At 26.3% G+C, this 19151-nt stretch overlaps 1 protein-coding gene across 1 annotated transcript in view; it reads right to left on the bottom strand.

Moving 5' to 3' along the window:
• LOC107439183 (integrin alpha-9) overlaps nt 1-19151 on the bottom strand; it is a 95305-nt gene that overhangs the window by 29110 nt on the left and 47044 nt on the right. Inside the window, exons 6-17 of the mRNA XM_016051687.4 lie at nt 18651-18699; nt 17993-18103; nt 16567-16655; nt 16315-16386; nt 13942-14085; nt 12586-12688; nt 11867-11958; nt 11377-11467; nt 10636-10681; nt 7248-7405; nt 3608-3768; nt 2463-2597 (exon numbers count right to left, since the gene is read on the bottom strand). Of these exons, the coding sequence (XP_015907173.1) occupies nt 2463-2597; nt 3608-3768; nt 7248-7405; nt 10636-10681; nt 11377-11467; nt 11867-11958; nt 12586-12688; nt 13942-14085; nt 16315-16386; nt 16567-16655; nt 17993-18103; nt 18651-18699 (1251 nt within the window). The remainder of the gene's footprint in view (nt 1-2462; nt 2598-3607; nt 3769-7247; nt 7406-10635; nt 10682-11376; nt 11468-11866; nt 11959-12585; nt 12689-13941; nt 14086-16314; nt 16387-16566; nt 16656-17992; nt 18104-18650; nt 18700-19151) is intronic.

Consider the following 19151-nt stretch of genomic DNA (forward strand, 5'->3'; position numbering starts at 1 on the left):
ATATATATATATATATATATATATATATATATATATATATTGTAGTTATTTTATTTTGAGAAAAAATGTGCTAATAATGATGAAGAGAAAGCTCACAGTTTGGGAGAAACGCTTCAAACTGCATATTTAGCGTTAAGGCACCAGCTGATGAAAATGTTGAAACTTGTGGTATTGTTGGTTCAAGAACTTGAAGAAAAGCAAAGTGATTTTAAAGTAGTGGTAAAAAGAAACTACAACTAGTGCTAACATTCGTGGAAGGAAACCTCTGAAAAAACTAGAAAGTTTCTGCATTCACTCAAAGTTACTGAAAATGAACAGCAATGCATTAGAAATGTCGAAAATTCATTGTTTGCATTTAAAAGAAAAAAGAATTTAAAAACAAAAATTTGGAAATATTTTAACTAAATGATCGTGTTTATTTATCTTTTTTTCATAGTGTATAAATTTTTGCATTATGTATGTGCACCAAAAATATCTACCACATTGAATAACTTTTGATCTAATGATCAGATCTTGATGTTCTAGGACTCATTTTATATGGTTGAAGGGGGTGACTCCAATATACTAATTAATTAGAGCAAACAATATCTTAAGTTGGGAAATCAGACACAAAAACATTTTTACTCTAAGTAAACATACCTTTTTTTCCAATGGATTCAGATTTCTGACCACCATTATATGGGGGGTAGAAGCAATCAGGGAAATATTGCCCCATAATTTGGTCAGGAAAGCAATTCAAAGTTTGGATCCCTTAATGTAAATTTTGCTTATTTCGTATTCCGACATATCTCAAGAACTTCTTAAGCGAATTCAAATATTTCTGCACACAATTATAAAATTTGTTTATCTAAAGATAATTCCATGCAAAAATATTTCTTTTTAAAAATTTATTATTCTATTAAATAATAGTGGAAAAAATTTTAAATTATAAGGCATACAATTTTTAATGTCATCTTAAAGTATTTAATTTTACATGACGAAATACAAAATTTGAGTGAAAACAGTTTAATAGTTCCAGAGAAATCGAATTTTAAATCGACAATTTATTTAAAATTTGATTCTACTCAACCGATTCCGCTCAAATTTTGCATTTGTCATGCAAAATTACATACTTTAAAATTATATAAAAAAATTTATACCTTAAAAATTCAAAATTTTTTCTACTATTATCTAATAAAATAATAAATATTTACTATAAGTCATATTTACAACGACTTATCCTTTGATAAAATAACTTGGTGTGCAAAAACTTTTCAATTTGTTTACAAAATTCTTGAAATATGTCCAAATAAGCAAAAAGTAGAATTAACATTAAGAGCTCCAAACTTAGAATCACTCTCCAGACTAGAATATGGGGACCATATTTTGGGCATCAGAAATCTGAATCCGTTGAGAAAAAAAAGTATGTTTATTCAGAGAAAGTACGTTTTTGTATCTGATTTCATAACTTAAAATATCCTCTGCACTAATTGATTAGCATATTTGAGGTCACTCTTTCGAGCCCTTAACCCCTTAACTGCCGAGTAAAATTTATGTGATTCACTCCCCAGTGCCACCGTTTTTCGCTTAAGTGCACTTTCTTACGCAGTGTTATGGTGGGGGGAAATGATGCACGCCTTGCAATTTAAAAACAGTTTACTTTTACAAGACAAGAAAAAGGAAAGAAAGAAAATACAAAATTTAAATTAAATAATAAAAATACAATATAAAAGATGTTAAAACTTGGCTGTTGTATGACAAATCCTGAAACATGGTTGGATACATAAACCAACATCACATTCATTGCACTGATAGCGGGATTTACAAGGAATTTTTTTCTTGAACAAACAGCACATTTTCCGATGCATTTGAAGAGGTTGATGGAAAGAATAAAAAGCACCAAATACATACGGGAAACGAAAGCGAAAAAAGAATAAACCCGACCTTACTCAAAAGGAGACAAGCAAACGATTAATACGATATCACTTTTCCATAACATCCATTTCCCATTCCCCCTCCTCCGAAATTAGTAATATATTTGCAAAGCAAACACTTTCAAGGTCATTTTACTGCAATCTGAAGTAGGGGTGTAGTTCTATTTATAGCAGCGCAATGCAAAGCATCGTACTTCAGGAAAACGTATATATACGCCTGCGGCAGTTAACACATCGTCTGGCCGAGACGTATATATACGCCCGCAGCAGTTAAGGGGTTAAGCATGAAGATCCAATCTTTAGATCATAAGTTATGCAGAGTGGTCCATTTTCTTTGGCGAACTGTACATAATTATTTTATTAAAATAATTTCTTCAATTGTTAATTTTTAAATCCATTACTTTACATCTTTCATACATTTTTAAGTAATTATTTGATATTTTATGTTGACCAGTATTCATTATTTTCTCATGTCTATCATTTGCAATGAAGGGTCCCACAAGAAATGATCGATCAAGGTTCTATTGTATAAGAACTAAATATACTTACAAAAGAGGTTAAATTTGTTGAAGATTGTGGATCTATAACAGGAAAATTATTATTGAAAGCTCTATTCTCTTCTTCTGAAACTAGACTGTACTTATAAAGCAGTTGAATTGGAGTGATTAGATCTTTAGTGCCATTCTGAAAAATTAAAAAGTGTAAATATGTATGAAATAGTGAGTTCACAACTATTGAAAAAGTTACAAAATAATGGATCACATAGTAGCTGTAATTTAATGGTGTTGTAACATAAAAAAAAACACATGTCAATGATTAACAGCTTGCTTTTTTCTCTCAGTAACATTGAGTATGAAAAGAATACCCAATAAGGGAATTATAAATCCCCCTTCCCTTAAAAAAGTCTTCAGTCAACACAAGAGTTGCATTTTCTTAGAAAAGTTCGTGGGAAGGCAAGAACCCTTTGACCGACAGTATGATAAAAATTGATTTAATTAGAGATGGATTAATCAGAGAAACTGGATGAAATCTGGATTTAATTAGAGAAACAGGAGGAAATCAACAGAAGCACCTTCGCAAAGCTTTAGCAAGTATGCAGAATGAATTTTAACTGCAAACAGAAATGATAAAAATGTATGATGAATAGTTCTTATATTACTATCAGTAAATTTATAGGAAATAGAGTTAACTGTAGTGAAAAAACAGTGGAAAAAAATTCCTCTCTAAGGATCAAAATTGTACAGAGTAACAAAAATAAAACTAAATAAATAATAATAATAAAAACTATGTAAAATCAAATTTTGAAATATGAAATTCAAAATCTTAATTAAGTCTTATAGTTTAACAATTTCCATATTAAACGTCTACTATGATTAAAGTACGTTAAAAGAAGATTAAAATGAATGCATAAAATTTTTTTTTTAAATAATTTTCATGAAATAATTTTTTCTTCGATTTTTTAATGCTTTTAATTAACAAAACAAAATCAGCTTTGTAATTTTTTTTATCATCAAAATTTTAAAATCAAATTACAAAATTAAAAAAATCAACAATAAAGTGCTAGTAAATGATATAACACACAGAAAGTTTATTAGACGTTTCACATAATTTTGATGCAACTCACTACTAAATTTTTTATTGTTTATTCAGAGAATAGGCCTGAAAATATTTTCCATTTCTAAAGAATGACTTACTCGAATGTAAACTTCTTCTGTAAAACACTTTTCACCAGCAATTGCTAAACTTGAGTTATGTTTCAAAACTGAGTAACTGTTTCCATTCTTATACAAAAATCCTCTGTTAGATATAAAGTTTCCTTGAACTGGATGCTCCAAGTAAAGTTCATGTGTAAAATCTGTAAATATACAGAAATTGAATCAGAATTATATAAAATATTATAAAAAATAAAACTATTGTAAAATATATTGTTTAAAAAAACTATTTTAGCATTTACAAGTTTATTAATTTTATAAAAAATTAATATATATCATAACAATGTGTTGATGCATGTCAAAACAGTTCTTTGACTTCAGCATTTAAATTTACATTTCAGTGATGTAACACTAAGGAGTTCAATATGATTAAAAAAATTAGTTTGTACCTTTTTCTTTTACTTTCATAAGTACCTATATACTCATATTTAAATTTCTTACTGAAAAATCAACTTTATAATTTTTTAACTAAATACTATATTTTTTTGAGTTTGTCAAAATATATGTTCTTTCCTATGTTCTTGTCAAAATATATGTTCTTTCCTAACAAGTTATCATGAAGCTTAATACAAGCCTCCTTATAACATGACTAGGACTGGGCGATATTAGAAATTATATATCGTGATATATCGTCAGTTTTGCATCGCGATATAGCGATGTATCGCGATATAGTATTTTTGAATTTCATTTACTTTAAGGCACAGAAAGTCAGATTTATATCAAGACTTCATACGCATATTGATTTAAATCAATTTATGAATTTGAAAATATATATGTTTTGCTAAATAAAGATATTAAATAAATTGACTAAGATGTACAAATCTTATTTAAAATATTTATTGAAAAAATGTGTGTAGATACAGAATGAAATATTTGCACTTCTTTATCGTTTATAAGGTATAAGCAGTCTTAATTTAAGTTAACCCCTAAAACACCCTTAATGAAAAAAAATATTGTTATTAAACAAAAGCTGATTTTAAAATTTCAAAATATATTTTAATTAAAATAAAAGTTAGATTGACTAAAAGCTGAAGTTTAAAATTAAAAATGTTCGAATTTTAAACTAAAAAGTAAACATAAGATTTGTAATAATTTCTTAAATTTTTCGTTCTCTGAAAGATTTCTCAGTTTAAAAATAAAAAGGGAATTTTATAAAGATATCTAGCTGAAATTATTGAAAGAAAATTTAAAAAATTAAAAAAAAAAGCTTGTTAAGAAATTCATTATACACTTAAAACAAAGTGTTAAAAATATTTTTTTTTTTTTTTTTAAAAAAAGAAACTTTTTTTAACAAATCAATATTTGCTTGTACTATTATGCGTAAATAATTACAGAATTATTAAGTTCGATCGTAATGTTCAAATTCTTAATGAAGAAGTAAACACAAGTTTTGTTATATTTTCTAAAAATGATCACGCAAATAACAAAAGATTTCTTAGTTTAAAAATAAAAAAATAAATAAAAGTGAAATTTATCAATATATTTACCTAACAGCATAGGAACAAAATTTAAAAAATAAGTTCGTTAAAAAATTATTTGTATGCTTAAAACAAAGAGCTAAATAAATTTTAGAAAAAAAAATGCTTCTTAAACACTATTTTTATTATTATTTCATATAAATAATTAAATTAAATTAAATAATGACCGAATTATGAACGAAAAACAAAGTAAGGCAAAGTTTCTTAATTAAATTCTTAAAAATAAAAACAAAAGAATTGTGATATTCGGTAATATATTTAGCTAATTAACTAATAATATAGAACGAAAATTAAAAAAAAATAATGATTTTACTCTCTAATAAAACGAAGTAGTAATTGATAAAAAAAAAAAAGAAATGAATAAAATTCGCAAACTTTTCAAATTCTTTTGAACAAATAAAGTTTATTGACTTATGTCCAAAAAATAAGTTTTGTTTTAACTTTATTTCTAAAAATAAAAACAACTCAAGATTTATAAATTTAAAATCAGTAATAGAAGCCCATTAAATTATTAGAAGTTTTATCCGAAAGGTTTTTAATAAATTAAAAGAAAGTAAAAAAATAACCTAACAAATTTATTTACTTTGTAATTTAATTCCTTATGGGTGCCTTAAATTAGATTTCCGATAATTTTCACATTTAAAAATATAAAAAAAGTTTTGTCAGAAAATAAATAAAAAACTTACCTAATTAATGAAGAAACTTTTCTTTATAAATTCTTTTCAATAATAGATTGCGTTCAGAACAAGGTTACGACGGCGATCACGAAGTTAATCCCATTGAAAATAATCTACAAGAAACGATTTCAAATCGCGAAGTTGCGAAAACGAACATGTGATATAACGATATAAGGTCTCAAAAGTGATTCTGATTCTACCGCTCATCAGTCAAGGCCGTCTCAACATAACGAAACAATATCGTCTTCCACAGCGCGAGTTGGCATCGGAACGTAAGAGAAAGTCCTTGCGTGTATCGCTATATCGTTATATCGTCTTCTTCACTCGAGGGCTTAAATCAGATTTCTGATGCATCGCTTGGAATGAAAACGTTGTATCGGTTTGCCGATATAGGCGTTAAATCGATATGTCGCGATATATCGATTTATAGCCCAGTCCTAAACATGACAGAACGTTGTACAGCTTTACAAGTTAAAACACGTGTATTACTGAAAATTATATCTGCTTTTCTATGCACTGATTATAATTTTAAGTGATAAGGAAGTAATTTGATTAACTTAGATAACAAATGAATTTGATTTTATGCCCTTCAACATGTTAATAAAAATATTAATATAAATTACTTATTATTAAAATTTAATCTTTCATAGTATATTCATTTTTTTCTTTTACATTAGAAGATATCTTCAGGTATTTATGCACACATGCTTTATTCAAAACTTTGCTCACAGTACTATAAGTTACAATCCTTTTTACCCTTAACCTTTTTTTTCTTAAAAAAAAAAAAAGCTAAAACAGAAAATTTATTAATTTTGATTTTTTTTTTACTATGTACTACTAAAATTTCATAGTGTTCCATGCAGAAGCATATTTGTTAGCTTTAAATTCATTTGAGACACATTATTACTAAATTAATCAAAAATGATTGCTCTTGAGTATTGTGTATGCACTTCTATTAATCTATGATAAATAAAAAATTCTTATCACAGAATTTGTTTTCAAATTGATTTTTGATATAGTCATATTTTAATATTACTTAATAATATTTTTACAGTTCATCTAAGACAGATAAATAGAACTTTAAAAACTATGTACTTTAATTTTTACATATCTGAGTTGAGTGCACCATGAAGATAGAGAGAAATTGCTATGATTAAAAAGTTTAAATAATAATGATAATTACTGATACTAATAATCAGGTATTACAAATATTCAGTTGCTGTAAAGGGTTCTAAAGATCTTGCAGTAGGAAAGTCTTTAAAGCAAATCAAGTCACTATGACTAAATGCTCATAGTAAAAAAAAAAAAAAAGGATAGGTTCAAAATGTATCTAAAATGCATTTCAAAAGAAAATATTCCTTTTGCAAAGAACTTTTTTATATTTAGTGAAAAGTGATATTTTATTTCAGAGACTAGAAGAACATGTTTTCTTAATTCCTTTAAAGAATATAATTTTAAAAAAATTACCTAAACTTAAAGGGGCATGCTTTCCAAAATACGTAAGACAGGCTTTAACACTGATGCAAGATACTTTCTGACCTTGAAAAGTACAGTTGGTTACATTTGTATTTATTTGTTTTGGTGTAAATACAATCTTTGCTGATAATTGTATGACTGGCTGAGATCTGAAAAATAAACAAATATTAAGACATGAATACAGTGCTATGCTAGAAGTGGGAAGAACACACCCTCCCACTTTCAAAAAAATACCCATGTGTCACCCTACTTCTGTTTTTACTAAAATCCATCTTTCCACTTTAATACTTTAATTTTATTAAAATCCATAGCCTTACATCTAAAATCACACATAAAAAGCTACAGTGTCATACAAACATATTTTAGTGGTGTAAATTAGAGATATGGCGATAAGTGCTCCCATAACATCTGTAGAAATAATGAACGATCTTCTGGCATGCCTTCATAAACATGAATTTAATGATATGATAAATATTTACCGAAAGTAAGAAGACAGTAGCATTATTTCAATCTAATTAAAGACATAATTTTCAATCGAATTATACGAATCTAAGTAATGCTGCGAATACACTTGTGTTTTCTACTGCAGAATATGAATGTGTGTTCATCTTTATGAATGACAGCCATACAAATATAAAGAACATTTTTTGAACATGAATATCAAGTCATATTTTTCATGAAGTGTGTGGGTCCATCCTTAATTCAATTTAATCCATTCCCATACGAAAATTCGTGGCTCAGTAGTAAAGGGAAGCATAGATTACAATTGATAAAGACACCAATTGGTAGAAATACATAAAATAATTGATACAAAACAACTTAAAATAAACAATGTTAAAAAAATATTTAAAAAATAAATTTTTTGAAATAATAAATTAAGTTGAAAATTCTTTTCAGATTGAATGTCTGTTAAAAGAAATGTAGAAGAACATAGAAATTAATATTGAATATATAAACCAAATTCATATTTTAAAATTAGTACACGACACCTCACTCTAAAAACCAATTTAAGGATTCTGATTAATAACATTTGAAATTTAAAACAATTTAAAATAAATTTTTTCAAAATAAAATGCAATAAAAATGCAATTTTACTTGATATCTATTTTCAAACCTAATAAACATCATGCATATTCTGATTTTTATTGCTTGTTTTACTGTTATAAGAGACCTTAAAGTTTATTAAACATTCACCGAACATATTCAACGTGTATATATTTATATATATATATATATATATATATATATATATATATATATATATATATAGATATAAATAAAAACCATTAAGATTAGTATATATTTTTCTAAAAAAGATTAATGAAAAAGAAGAAAAAAAATTATTTAAAAAAATATTTATGCTAATTTCTTTTCTTTTCAAATTTCAGTAGGAGAGTGTCGGGTACCCTCGCCCACTGTCAGTTTCATATGAATAGAATATTTTTTCAAGTCAATGGGCCATCGGACATTAACTGTTATATTTAAAAAATATTATTTTCAAAGTTTCAAGTATTTATGCATCTGGTAACATGGTAAACAATAGTTTTGAAAATATGTTGAATACAGTAGTCATGAGATTAAGAAAAATTGGTTGAATGTTTCGATTAAACTTCATTTTAATACTACTAAAAAAATAATTTTTTCCATAAATACAGCATTAAATTATGTAGTCTTAAGTTTAATTTGCACAAAGAAAGAAGTTTACATGTGAAAAATTGTTCGAGTAATTACAAATTTATAAAAAAATTGGATTTCGGGTAGCCCCGCTCACATGAATGTCGGGTATCACCGCCCAATTTCATTTTGTCGATAAATGTACGGTTGCAAAGATTATTATTTTATTGCTTCAAATTTGAATGTTATATGCATTTTTAACAACAAATATATGTATGACATTAAGTATGACATTTATTGTTATTAAATGATAGAATTCACTAAAAGTATATAAATATGTAATAAATAAAATAATTTTGTGATAAAAATGATAAATGAGGCTTATCTATTGTCAATACATTGGTCACTTTCATTTACACCTGAAAAAACAGTCAAAAAACATAATTTTTGTAACTGGGCGGGGCTATCTGACACATTTTGAAAAGAGCTGAAAAACATGTTTTTTTAAATTTCTATTTTTTTAAGTTAAAGTATTCTTTTTTTGGTTTATTCTTTTTGCATTACTTAATTAGGTGATAAAACAATAGAAACATACAAAAATATTGATTATTACTCAATATTATACAGAAATATAAGCAATACTCCTTAAGTAGGCGGGGCTACCCGACTCTCCCCTATATATATATATATATCGAGGGTCAGGAATCCTAACATGTAAAAAGCATTTATGTTTATTCAGAGAAAGTATGTTTTTGTGTCTGATTTTGTAACCCTATTAATTAGTTTGCCCTATAAATAGTTTGCACTAATTAATTAAGTATATTTAAGGTCACCCCCAGAAACCATTAAGATAAATACAGAATTACATAAAAATCCAAACATTAATCAGAACTAAAGTTATTTAGTGTAATATTATTATTTTTGATTTTATGCACTGCACACTATAGTTTTCTAAGATTATCTAAAAACTTTAAACACTTTGAAAAAAAGCTAACTAAAAAAAATAAATAATAAAATTTTCATTTCAAAACGAGAATCTTTAAATTATTTATTTTATATTAAGCATTTTTTATTTTATATCTTTTTTTATTTATAATTTCTTTTAGCTTTAATTTAAAATATTAGATAAAATCTGTCTGTCAATTGAAATTTTAAAAATTTGTTCAGCAAAATAAAATGAACTAATATCATATATTTTTCAATGACAGTAATATTTGAACTAATTTGATCAATGAAATTATGAGATGTTTAGCTTAAATGTACTTTTCATGCTTGATCATTAAATTTTATCGAGCAAGTTATTCAAGAATTGAGATATAAAAATATTCTTTGTATGTCTTTGATAAATCACGACGTCTGATTCCTTGGAAAAATACCTTAGACGTCATAATAGGCTGGACATCAAACCTGGATTTCTAAGAGACATTTCATAGATATTCAAATATCTTGGAAATCTCTGTTGGATTTCAGATTATCTTTTTGTATAGCGATATCTATAAGATGTTTTGGGAGCATTTGTGGCTCTTAGTTCTTTCTCAATGATGATTTGACAGTATGATAAAATTTTTATCTCCCTCGCGCATTGATTTGCATATATTTTTTCTTCTTTCTGATAAAGATGCTAAACATGTGTTTAAAGGGCAGTCTCTATGGAAAACAGGAAAAAACACATAAAAGGAATTTTTGTATCCAACAACAGACTAAATTAGAAAAATTATTATAAATAACAGAAGCATTTATAGTAAATGGGAATTTAAATTTTTACCTAAACAACACAGCATTAGATGATGCATATGAACCAACTAGCAAATCTAGAAATAAAGTAAAAGGCAAATAATGGGGTTAACATTTTAATACATTATACAAGTTTTGCTACTTATATATTTTTAAATGATTACACAAGTTTTTCATGTTTTTTCTTAAAAATATGAATTTATTTATTTTTTGTATAGGTGAAATGTTATTTTTGATAAAAAAAATAAATAAATGCAAAATATAAATAACGGCCCAGTCCCACATTTGTCTACATTAAGGTCATGACTTAAAAAAATTGCTTGCAGTAGAAATCAATGAACTTTTTTTTTATAAAATGAGAAAATTAAAACTATTTTTTTCATTTCCAACAAAAATATCCTGCACCAATAACAATGAGAATTCTTAACTTGAGTAAATTCAGCACAGTCAAAATATATAAGTTTAAATTATAAACTTCCCATTGGAATACTCGTTTTGCATTTTTTGCATTTACATTTCATTCTTTAGTACATCATCATTCAAAACAAATATTCTACAATGATACAACTATCCATAAGAGGGTAGGCAACATTACAGTGAGTTACAAAGACTTTAAAAAAGCATGAACCAAAATTAAGTATTTTTAAGGGCCCTTATTTTCCAAAATAAAAACTAAGCAGTTTTTAAGGACCGTGGGAACCCTGATGTAATTATAAATCATTAATAGAAATAAATTTGCAAACATGAAAATAAGTTAATCATTATTTCTCACCAGGATATTGGTTAGAATCAATGTCAAATCCTCGAGAAATATGAATTCCAAATCCTGATAAAGATAAATCAATATCCTTAGCTGCTATTCTCTGAAATGGAATGAAGTAGGAATTAAATTTCATAATAGATAAGTTTTTATTTTTAAAAAAAGACTATCACTCTACTATTAATATAACAAAAATTTTAAACGCACTACAAAAATTAAAATGACGTTGACATTTTTTAAGCATGCAACATGCTCTTCATCCAAATTAAATCAAAGTGACCAAAATGATGTGAACTAAGTAAGGTAACAAAATACAATGTTACAAACAAACAAAAAGCAAGAAAAATAAATGAAATCAACCTTTAAAACATCACTTGCTAAGTGTAAATTGGCAATTTAGTTTCAATAATTAAGCAAAAACTCCCCTTCACAGATTACAAACTCAATGCATTTTTATTCCAACAAAAAATAATGAAAATAAAATAAAAATATATTCATGTACCTGAACATACTCTATATTCATTCCACTAGCAGAGCCATGATAAATATATACCGCACCTTTCTCATCTTCATAGGGCGCTCCTATCGCAATATCTAAGGGGAAAAAAAGCATTGGTGTTTAAAGTATTTTTTTTTAATTATTGGGAGTATTTAAATGAGCTTATAACTTCAGCAGAATAAATCTATTGCCTTTATTTAAGTATAGATAAAAAAAAATTCAAGACAAGTTGGATCAATGTGAAAATAAATAAGGAACTCTAATGTAGAAAAGATATGTTAAAGCGTTAAAAATTATTCTATATAGATGTAAAAAATAATTTTAATTTCAGGATTGCTTTAGCAGAAAATTCAATGATAGCACGGCTGCCCGGCATTTCTCATTGAATGAAAAACAAGTTTGTTACCAGTGTAAGAAAAAGCCCTCATTATTGATTAAATAACCTTGATCAAATAAGAAAGAGCCCTCATTATTGATTAAATAACCTTGATCAAATAGGTTGAATAGAAACTGTACTGCTATTTGCATCAGAATGATGAATTTAACTAAGCAACCAGAATTTGCTCAGAACAATTGGAAGAAAGCTATGAAGAAGCTATGAAGATTCAATAAAACTCTTCAAACAGCAAAATGAGCAGTGTTTTAAAAATATGTTGGTGAGTAGGATCAATATCATACATGTCATAGCTTTTATAAAATAGCAAGCAAGCAAATACATTTACCATTGTAGCCATCTTGGTTTATATCACCAAGATTTGCAAGAGCAGTACCAAATCTACCATATGCTCTGTTTTTTCCATACAACTCTGCATAATTTTGGAGTCCCTAAAATAAAGAAAAATCTCAATTAATATACAATATCACATTTTATACATTAAATTAATTCATGTAAAATATTTATAATTTGATTCAGTATCAATGTTTGTCTTTAAGAATACCTGTTAGTTTAAAAATAAACACATTAAAGGCTGAAGATCAATTTTGGAGGGAAAAACCATTTATTAAGTCATAATAAAAAAGTCATAATAAAAATTAGTCATAATAATAAATAATAAATAAATAAATAATAAATAATAATAATAAATAATAATAAATAAAGTCATAATAAAAATTACCAGATTAAAGCAAGAAGTATTTCTAGTAATATTCTTCCAACACTTTTCATTTTCCTCCAATGAATCAAAATTATTTCATCATACTTTTAATCTTGATTTTTTTCTTCATTCTCCCAACAGTAATGCAGTAGAATTGATAGCATTTTAAAAACTTTTTTTTATTTTATTTACAAATTTCAGCATTCCATTTTGATACAATTTTCAAAAAGGAGTCATAACATATATATGCCATGTCTAAATTATTTGGGGGGGGGGAGATAATAACCTAAAATGCATTAACAAAGAGTTCACATGAAAAAAGTTTTCTTTCTCAGCAAAAAAAAAGCAACAAAACGGTATAAAAACAGCAAAAAAATATTTATGTGCTCAGTGGCGCTGATAAAAACCTTGCGTTGGGAGGGTGAGAGTTTGAGAGAAAAACGTTGGAGAATCTCAAATTTTAGGAAAGTAAATTATTCTTCTATTATAAAAAAATAATTCAACCATATTTAGTGGAGGAATTAACGCTGCGACTGATTACATAAATCTGTAAAACAGTGTAATAAGAAACATAAAATAAAAAAAATTTTAAGCTAAAAATTTATTTAAAAAAAAATTATTTAAAAATAAAAAGATTTAAAAGTTTATTACAGTTAAAAGTTGGAGAAAAAAGTAATATTAACGAAACAATTAATAACTAATAACGAAATAACTTAATAACAACATAAATAAGAAATAACTAAGTGTGCACCAAAAAAATTCTAAAGAAATAATGAAGCGGAAACGAGTTTCACTTTCACAATCTTTGGGGGTAGAATTTTAATTCGATTTAATGACGTAATATTTGCACATTTTTTAATCATGAAAAAACAACTGCACAATTTCTAAATATAATTAGGTTAACAAAATATATGTAATGACCAAACACAAGAGATGAAAATTCTATACAATTTTAGTTTAAAACAAATAAAGAAAGTATCATACCAAACCATTGCTAATAAAAACATAGACTTTTCCTTCATCAACACCGTTATCCATGGAATGTAAAGGAGCTCCTACTAATAAATCATCATACTCATCACCATTTAAATTTATTCCGAGTACAGCAGCACCAAAATATTCTCCTAACTGTAATTCAAGGAGCAAAATTTACACATGAGAACATGAAAATTAACAAACTTAACACATGAGAAATTTTTTGGGTACTTAAATTGAAAAATATTAAATCCAAAGGCTTTTTGAAAAAATAAAAATTCATCAAATGTATGCTGAATGGTAAAGTTATAATAAGTATTTTGGCATCACTAGCTTTCACCTTAGTACTTACCCCCTGTGGCTGTTTGACATTTTTATGCTTAATCTGGTTTGAGTGAGATATGTATTTAATGGTTCTGTTCATTCAGAATCCCATTAAATGAAAGGCACACTGCTTCCTCATTCTTTTTATTATTTCATTTTAACTACTGATATAAAGCTAAACAGATATTTAGATAATATTTTCTATAGCACAGATAGGTACTACTTTAATGAACTGCCAAATGCAACGAAATGGGTGAAATCAATTCAGAGATTGCAGCAGACATGTTTTTCATAAATATCTCATTTTATTTTATAACCAAAATTGAAAAGATATTCATACATTTGGCAATTCTACTATTGAAATCAAAGAACTTTTTTTGAGTTAATCATACCCATATTTGTTTGACCTTAAGATTAAAACAAAGAAAGCCTTTCACAGTATAACTATTTAAATTTTTAAAATAACATAAGTATAGAAAAAAATTATAAAAAATTTACATCTTGATTAACTTTGCAAACATATTTTACTTTATTGCGCAATGAAAAATCTGCTCATCATAGGAACTCAAGAATGATGTATAAAATAAATAAATATTGTAACGCACACAATTTTTTTTTATCTAATCATCTGGTTTCCTTGTAGTGTATCTACTACAAAAATATAATTCCAACTCACTAGTATATAAGACATGTTCACTCAAATTCATAGATGAAGATTGACATTGCCGATAACACACTGATCCCCATATTGGAGACACGAACGAGATGTGAACACACACGAACGAGATGTGAACACGTCTACCTAGGCAGAAACGCCTACTACGATTTGAACACGCCTACTTCGATGGATAGTCCACATTGAACAGTTGACTTGCTACTTGTGACAGCGACATTGTCTTCTTCACGCAGTTGCTTCTCAGTCTCGATCACACACAATGTATACACTCTACTGCTAAATGCAACACAGGAGCGACCACGACCGTGAACTTAATACAGCTCTCACAATCAGCACTAAAAAAGTACGGTGATCTTAATACAGCTCTCCCGGCTTCTCACAAAACAACAATGAATCAATTAGTGGTATCCGTTCATTGAATTCTATCACTAATATAATTCTGGTGGGGGAGTACTGTAATGTATCTACCACTACAAAAATATAATTCCACTTCACTAATATATAAGACATTTTAACTGAATTCTATGGTGAGGTACCTTTTCATAGATGAAGGTTGACATTGCTACACACTGATCCCCATATTCCTCATGCTAAAATGCAGTCTTTGTTTCCCTATGATAGTTTTATTTTTTAAAAACTATTAGGCTAATTTTGCTCAAATTCTGGATTTTTCATTTAAAATTACACAGTTTAAAATGATGCAAACTTTGCATGATATGAAACTTTGCATACCTAAAAATATTTTAATCACACCTAAATTAAATAATAAAAAATAGCAAATAAATATAGAACTTTATTTTCGTATAAACTAATTTTACTATGACATGTGAAAGTTTTTTAATTGTTTAAAGAGTTTCAAAGATATTGCAAAATACACTAAAACAAAAATATTCATATTAAAGGACTTTCTATCCTGACAGAACAATTAGAATCATATATTTCAAACAGCAGTATGAAATATCACGATATTCATATATTGTAAAATAAAGGTATGGCTTTACAGCGGATGAACATTTTTGTGTCTCTTTCCATAAAGTTGCACACTTTAATACACAATAAAACATTAAATAATCCAATTTTCTTATTTTAAAATAAAGTATTTTTATTTAAATTTATTAATATCTCCAACTGCTCATTTCAACCAAAATTGACTTTTGGTTGAAATAATACTACTAAGATAATATAATATTACTAAGATAATATGATATCATTACAACGGAAAATATTGAGCAAAATTTTTTTTTGAATACTTTGGAGTATATTTAATGAATATATTTTTGCATTTTTCAGCATTAACTTTTAAACATGTATAAATATAATTAATAATGTAATATTTATTAAATGGAACAATAGCAAACATACAATATAGTGTATTACATTACCTGGAAGCCTGTTTTTCTGTGATGAACAACCATTCTTTTATTTGATGTTTTCATCGCTTTATAGATGTATACCTGTAATAGTTTTGATTTTTTAGCTTGTATGCATTTTATAAATTTTTAAAAATAATATAAATTGATAAATCATAATTAAAATGCTATAAATCATTGTATTACTGTTATAGTTTAGCATCAATTTTGAAAAATAATGAGAATAATATCATAACTTAGAACTACTCTTTCTAGCATACTTACGCGTCCACAAAATTCCCCATCTCTAGGAGCTCCAACAGCAACATAATTTTCATGATTATCATAAAATTTCCCAGAAGTCACAGAATAACCTTAATTTAAAATGAAATAAAATAGTCTAAATTTAACATTTTGCATAATAAATTTGCATACATTTACATATTACATATAATTAAAGCCAAAATTCACAATTTATGATGAAAGATTTAATTATAGAAAAGTTTGATCATTAGCCTATTTTCTAATTGTTGAATGATATTATTTGGTGTGCAGTTTTTAGTAATTTCTTAAGAAGGGAAAACCATGGGTAAATTTTTGATTCATTATATTTTAAATAGTTTGACAATATTGTACATTGTGAAAAAACGAACAACTTAATAACTTTTGATCTTGCACTCTTAAACTCCTTTATGATTGGTAAATTTTCAAGAAAATGGTAATAAAAGTGCCTATTTTTTAGCTTTTGTATTTGTATTACACATTTAATTAGTGCTGACATCCAGTTTAAAATAAACTATCTACAATTACCTTAAAAATATTCTGGTACTGCCACCTGGTGAGTAAAATGAGAAATAAAATGTTTTCCGGGCAAAAGAAATGAATTAGTTTTATTCTTATTGGTGTGTTACTACTGAACAATCCAGCCCATCAATATCACAGGAGCGAGAAATAGAGGGTGAAACCTCACCCCGTCATTTTCACGGGAGCGAGAAGGAAGGGGCTAATGACTTGAGCATTCCATAGCAACTTTATTAAACTTATTAACTCACATCGATCAGAGGTATATATCCATTATGGTAGTTAGAGCATCTGGCTTTAAATTCAAATCTCTGGTTTTATCTTAAATTAAATTTAAAAATCAAAATATTTTTAATTCTTACTTATTATTTATATTTGTATTATGATTTTATTTTCAGAACTCATTAGTTTTTTTTCTATTTATTTAACTGACTACTTTAACAAACCAGAGTTAACCATAGGTGTGAACTTTTGTTTCATAAATGTTGAATCATTTTTTTAACAACATTTATTCTGACATTTTTTGAATAAAGCTGTTTTTTTTCAGCCTATAGTTCAATTTATATCAGAAAGTGAGGACACAAATTTATTTTCAAAAATTTCTTATACTTGGCTAAATTTATTTTGCGGATTATTAAAATTTTAAGGTTAGTCTAAAGATAATGAGAACAATAAGCTTCACTGCACTATTTTGCCATGTTCTGCAGTTTCATTTTACACAACAAACAAAATGACTGGAATTGGAACTCTTCTCATTCTTTCATGATTTTTTTTTTTGTTTTTGAACTTCACGAAAAAAATCCCTTCATATTAACAATGTATAAAACAAAATAAATAATAATTAAACCCTATACTTTGGAAACAATAACCATTTTGTAATTCTAAAATTCAATAAAAATTTCACCCTCACCAATATATGATTCAGGAGTCAAGTTCTGATCAACAGGAGGATCTGGAATTGAAGGCCGTACGTAGTTTTGATTCACACTATCAGGATTCAAAGCGTAACTTACCGCAGTACCTAAAGTATTTAATAAAAAGTAATATTAGATTACCTTCAATAAAAGCAAAATAAAGCACTATCCTTTATTATAAATTATATAGTTTTCATATGGAATTGAAGACTGTTTGTAATTTCCATTCATACCATTTGAATTCAAGGTGTAACTTGACAGTGACTGAAATTCTTCGAAAAAAATTATATATAAAATTAAAATAATAGCGTCCCAAAGCAATATAGCAATAATTATGTCCTTTATGTATGTACAGGTATTCCTTATATAAGCAATTAAATTATATAAAATAACATTAAACCAAAAATGAAATTAACCATTTCAAGGTAAGCACTTAATTTCATTACTCTTCAAAAGAAAGGAAAAAAAAGCCATATTTTTATTATTTTAATAAACCAAATTGATTTTAAGTTATTTTAGAACTTGACACTATAACAGTACGAAAAAAGTTTGGACTAAAATATATAGAAAAGAGCAAGGTAGTTTTTTAATCATATGATTTTTTTTAGTTTTTATTAAAAAATAATTAGAATTTCATAATATAAGTATGCATACCAGTCCAATCATAAAAACCAGGAGCTCCAAGATGTAAAAAGCTTCCATCCTGAAAAAGTTTTTTTTAAAAAACTGTAATAATAAAATAAAATAAGAATACTTATAAATTATCATGGACATTAAAAAAAGTTCTTCTGCATCTAACTAGTTAATTAATTAATCAGTGAAGAACTTGTTCTATATTAAATAATCTCATATAATGATCTCTCGATTCTGATTCAATAATTTTTATTTAAAAATAATTTTTATTCATGAATAATTTATAGATAAAAAAAATATGAGCTGAATTTTTTTATTATTGAAGTTTTTAGTCAGACTTTAAAACCATTACTATGTACAGAGTAATTATCAATTTAGTAGATTTTTTCTATTTGCAAGTAATAAAATCAGACAAAATTATACAAATAATTAGAGACAATTGTTTTAAAAAGTTAATAAACTAAAACGATTTTATTCCTTACAAATTTACTTATAATTGTGATAAATTTTTTTAAAAATGAT

The sequence above is a fragment of the Parasteatoda tepidariorum genome, chromosome 11 (genome assembly GCF_982258835.1).
Source record: "Parasteatoda tepidariorum strain Cologne lab strain chromosome 11, Ptep-v5.0, whole genome shotgun sequence".
Classification (NCBI taxonomy): Eukaryota; Metazoa; Arthropoda; class Arachnida; order Araneae; family Theridiidae; genus Parasteatoda; species Parasteatoda tepidariorum.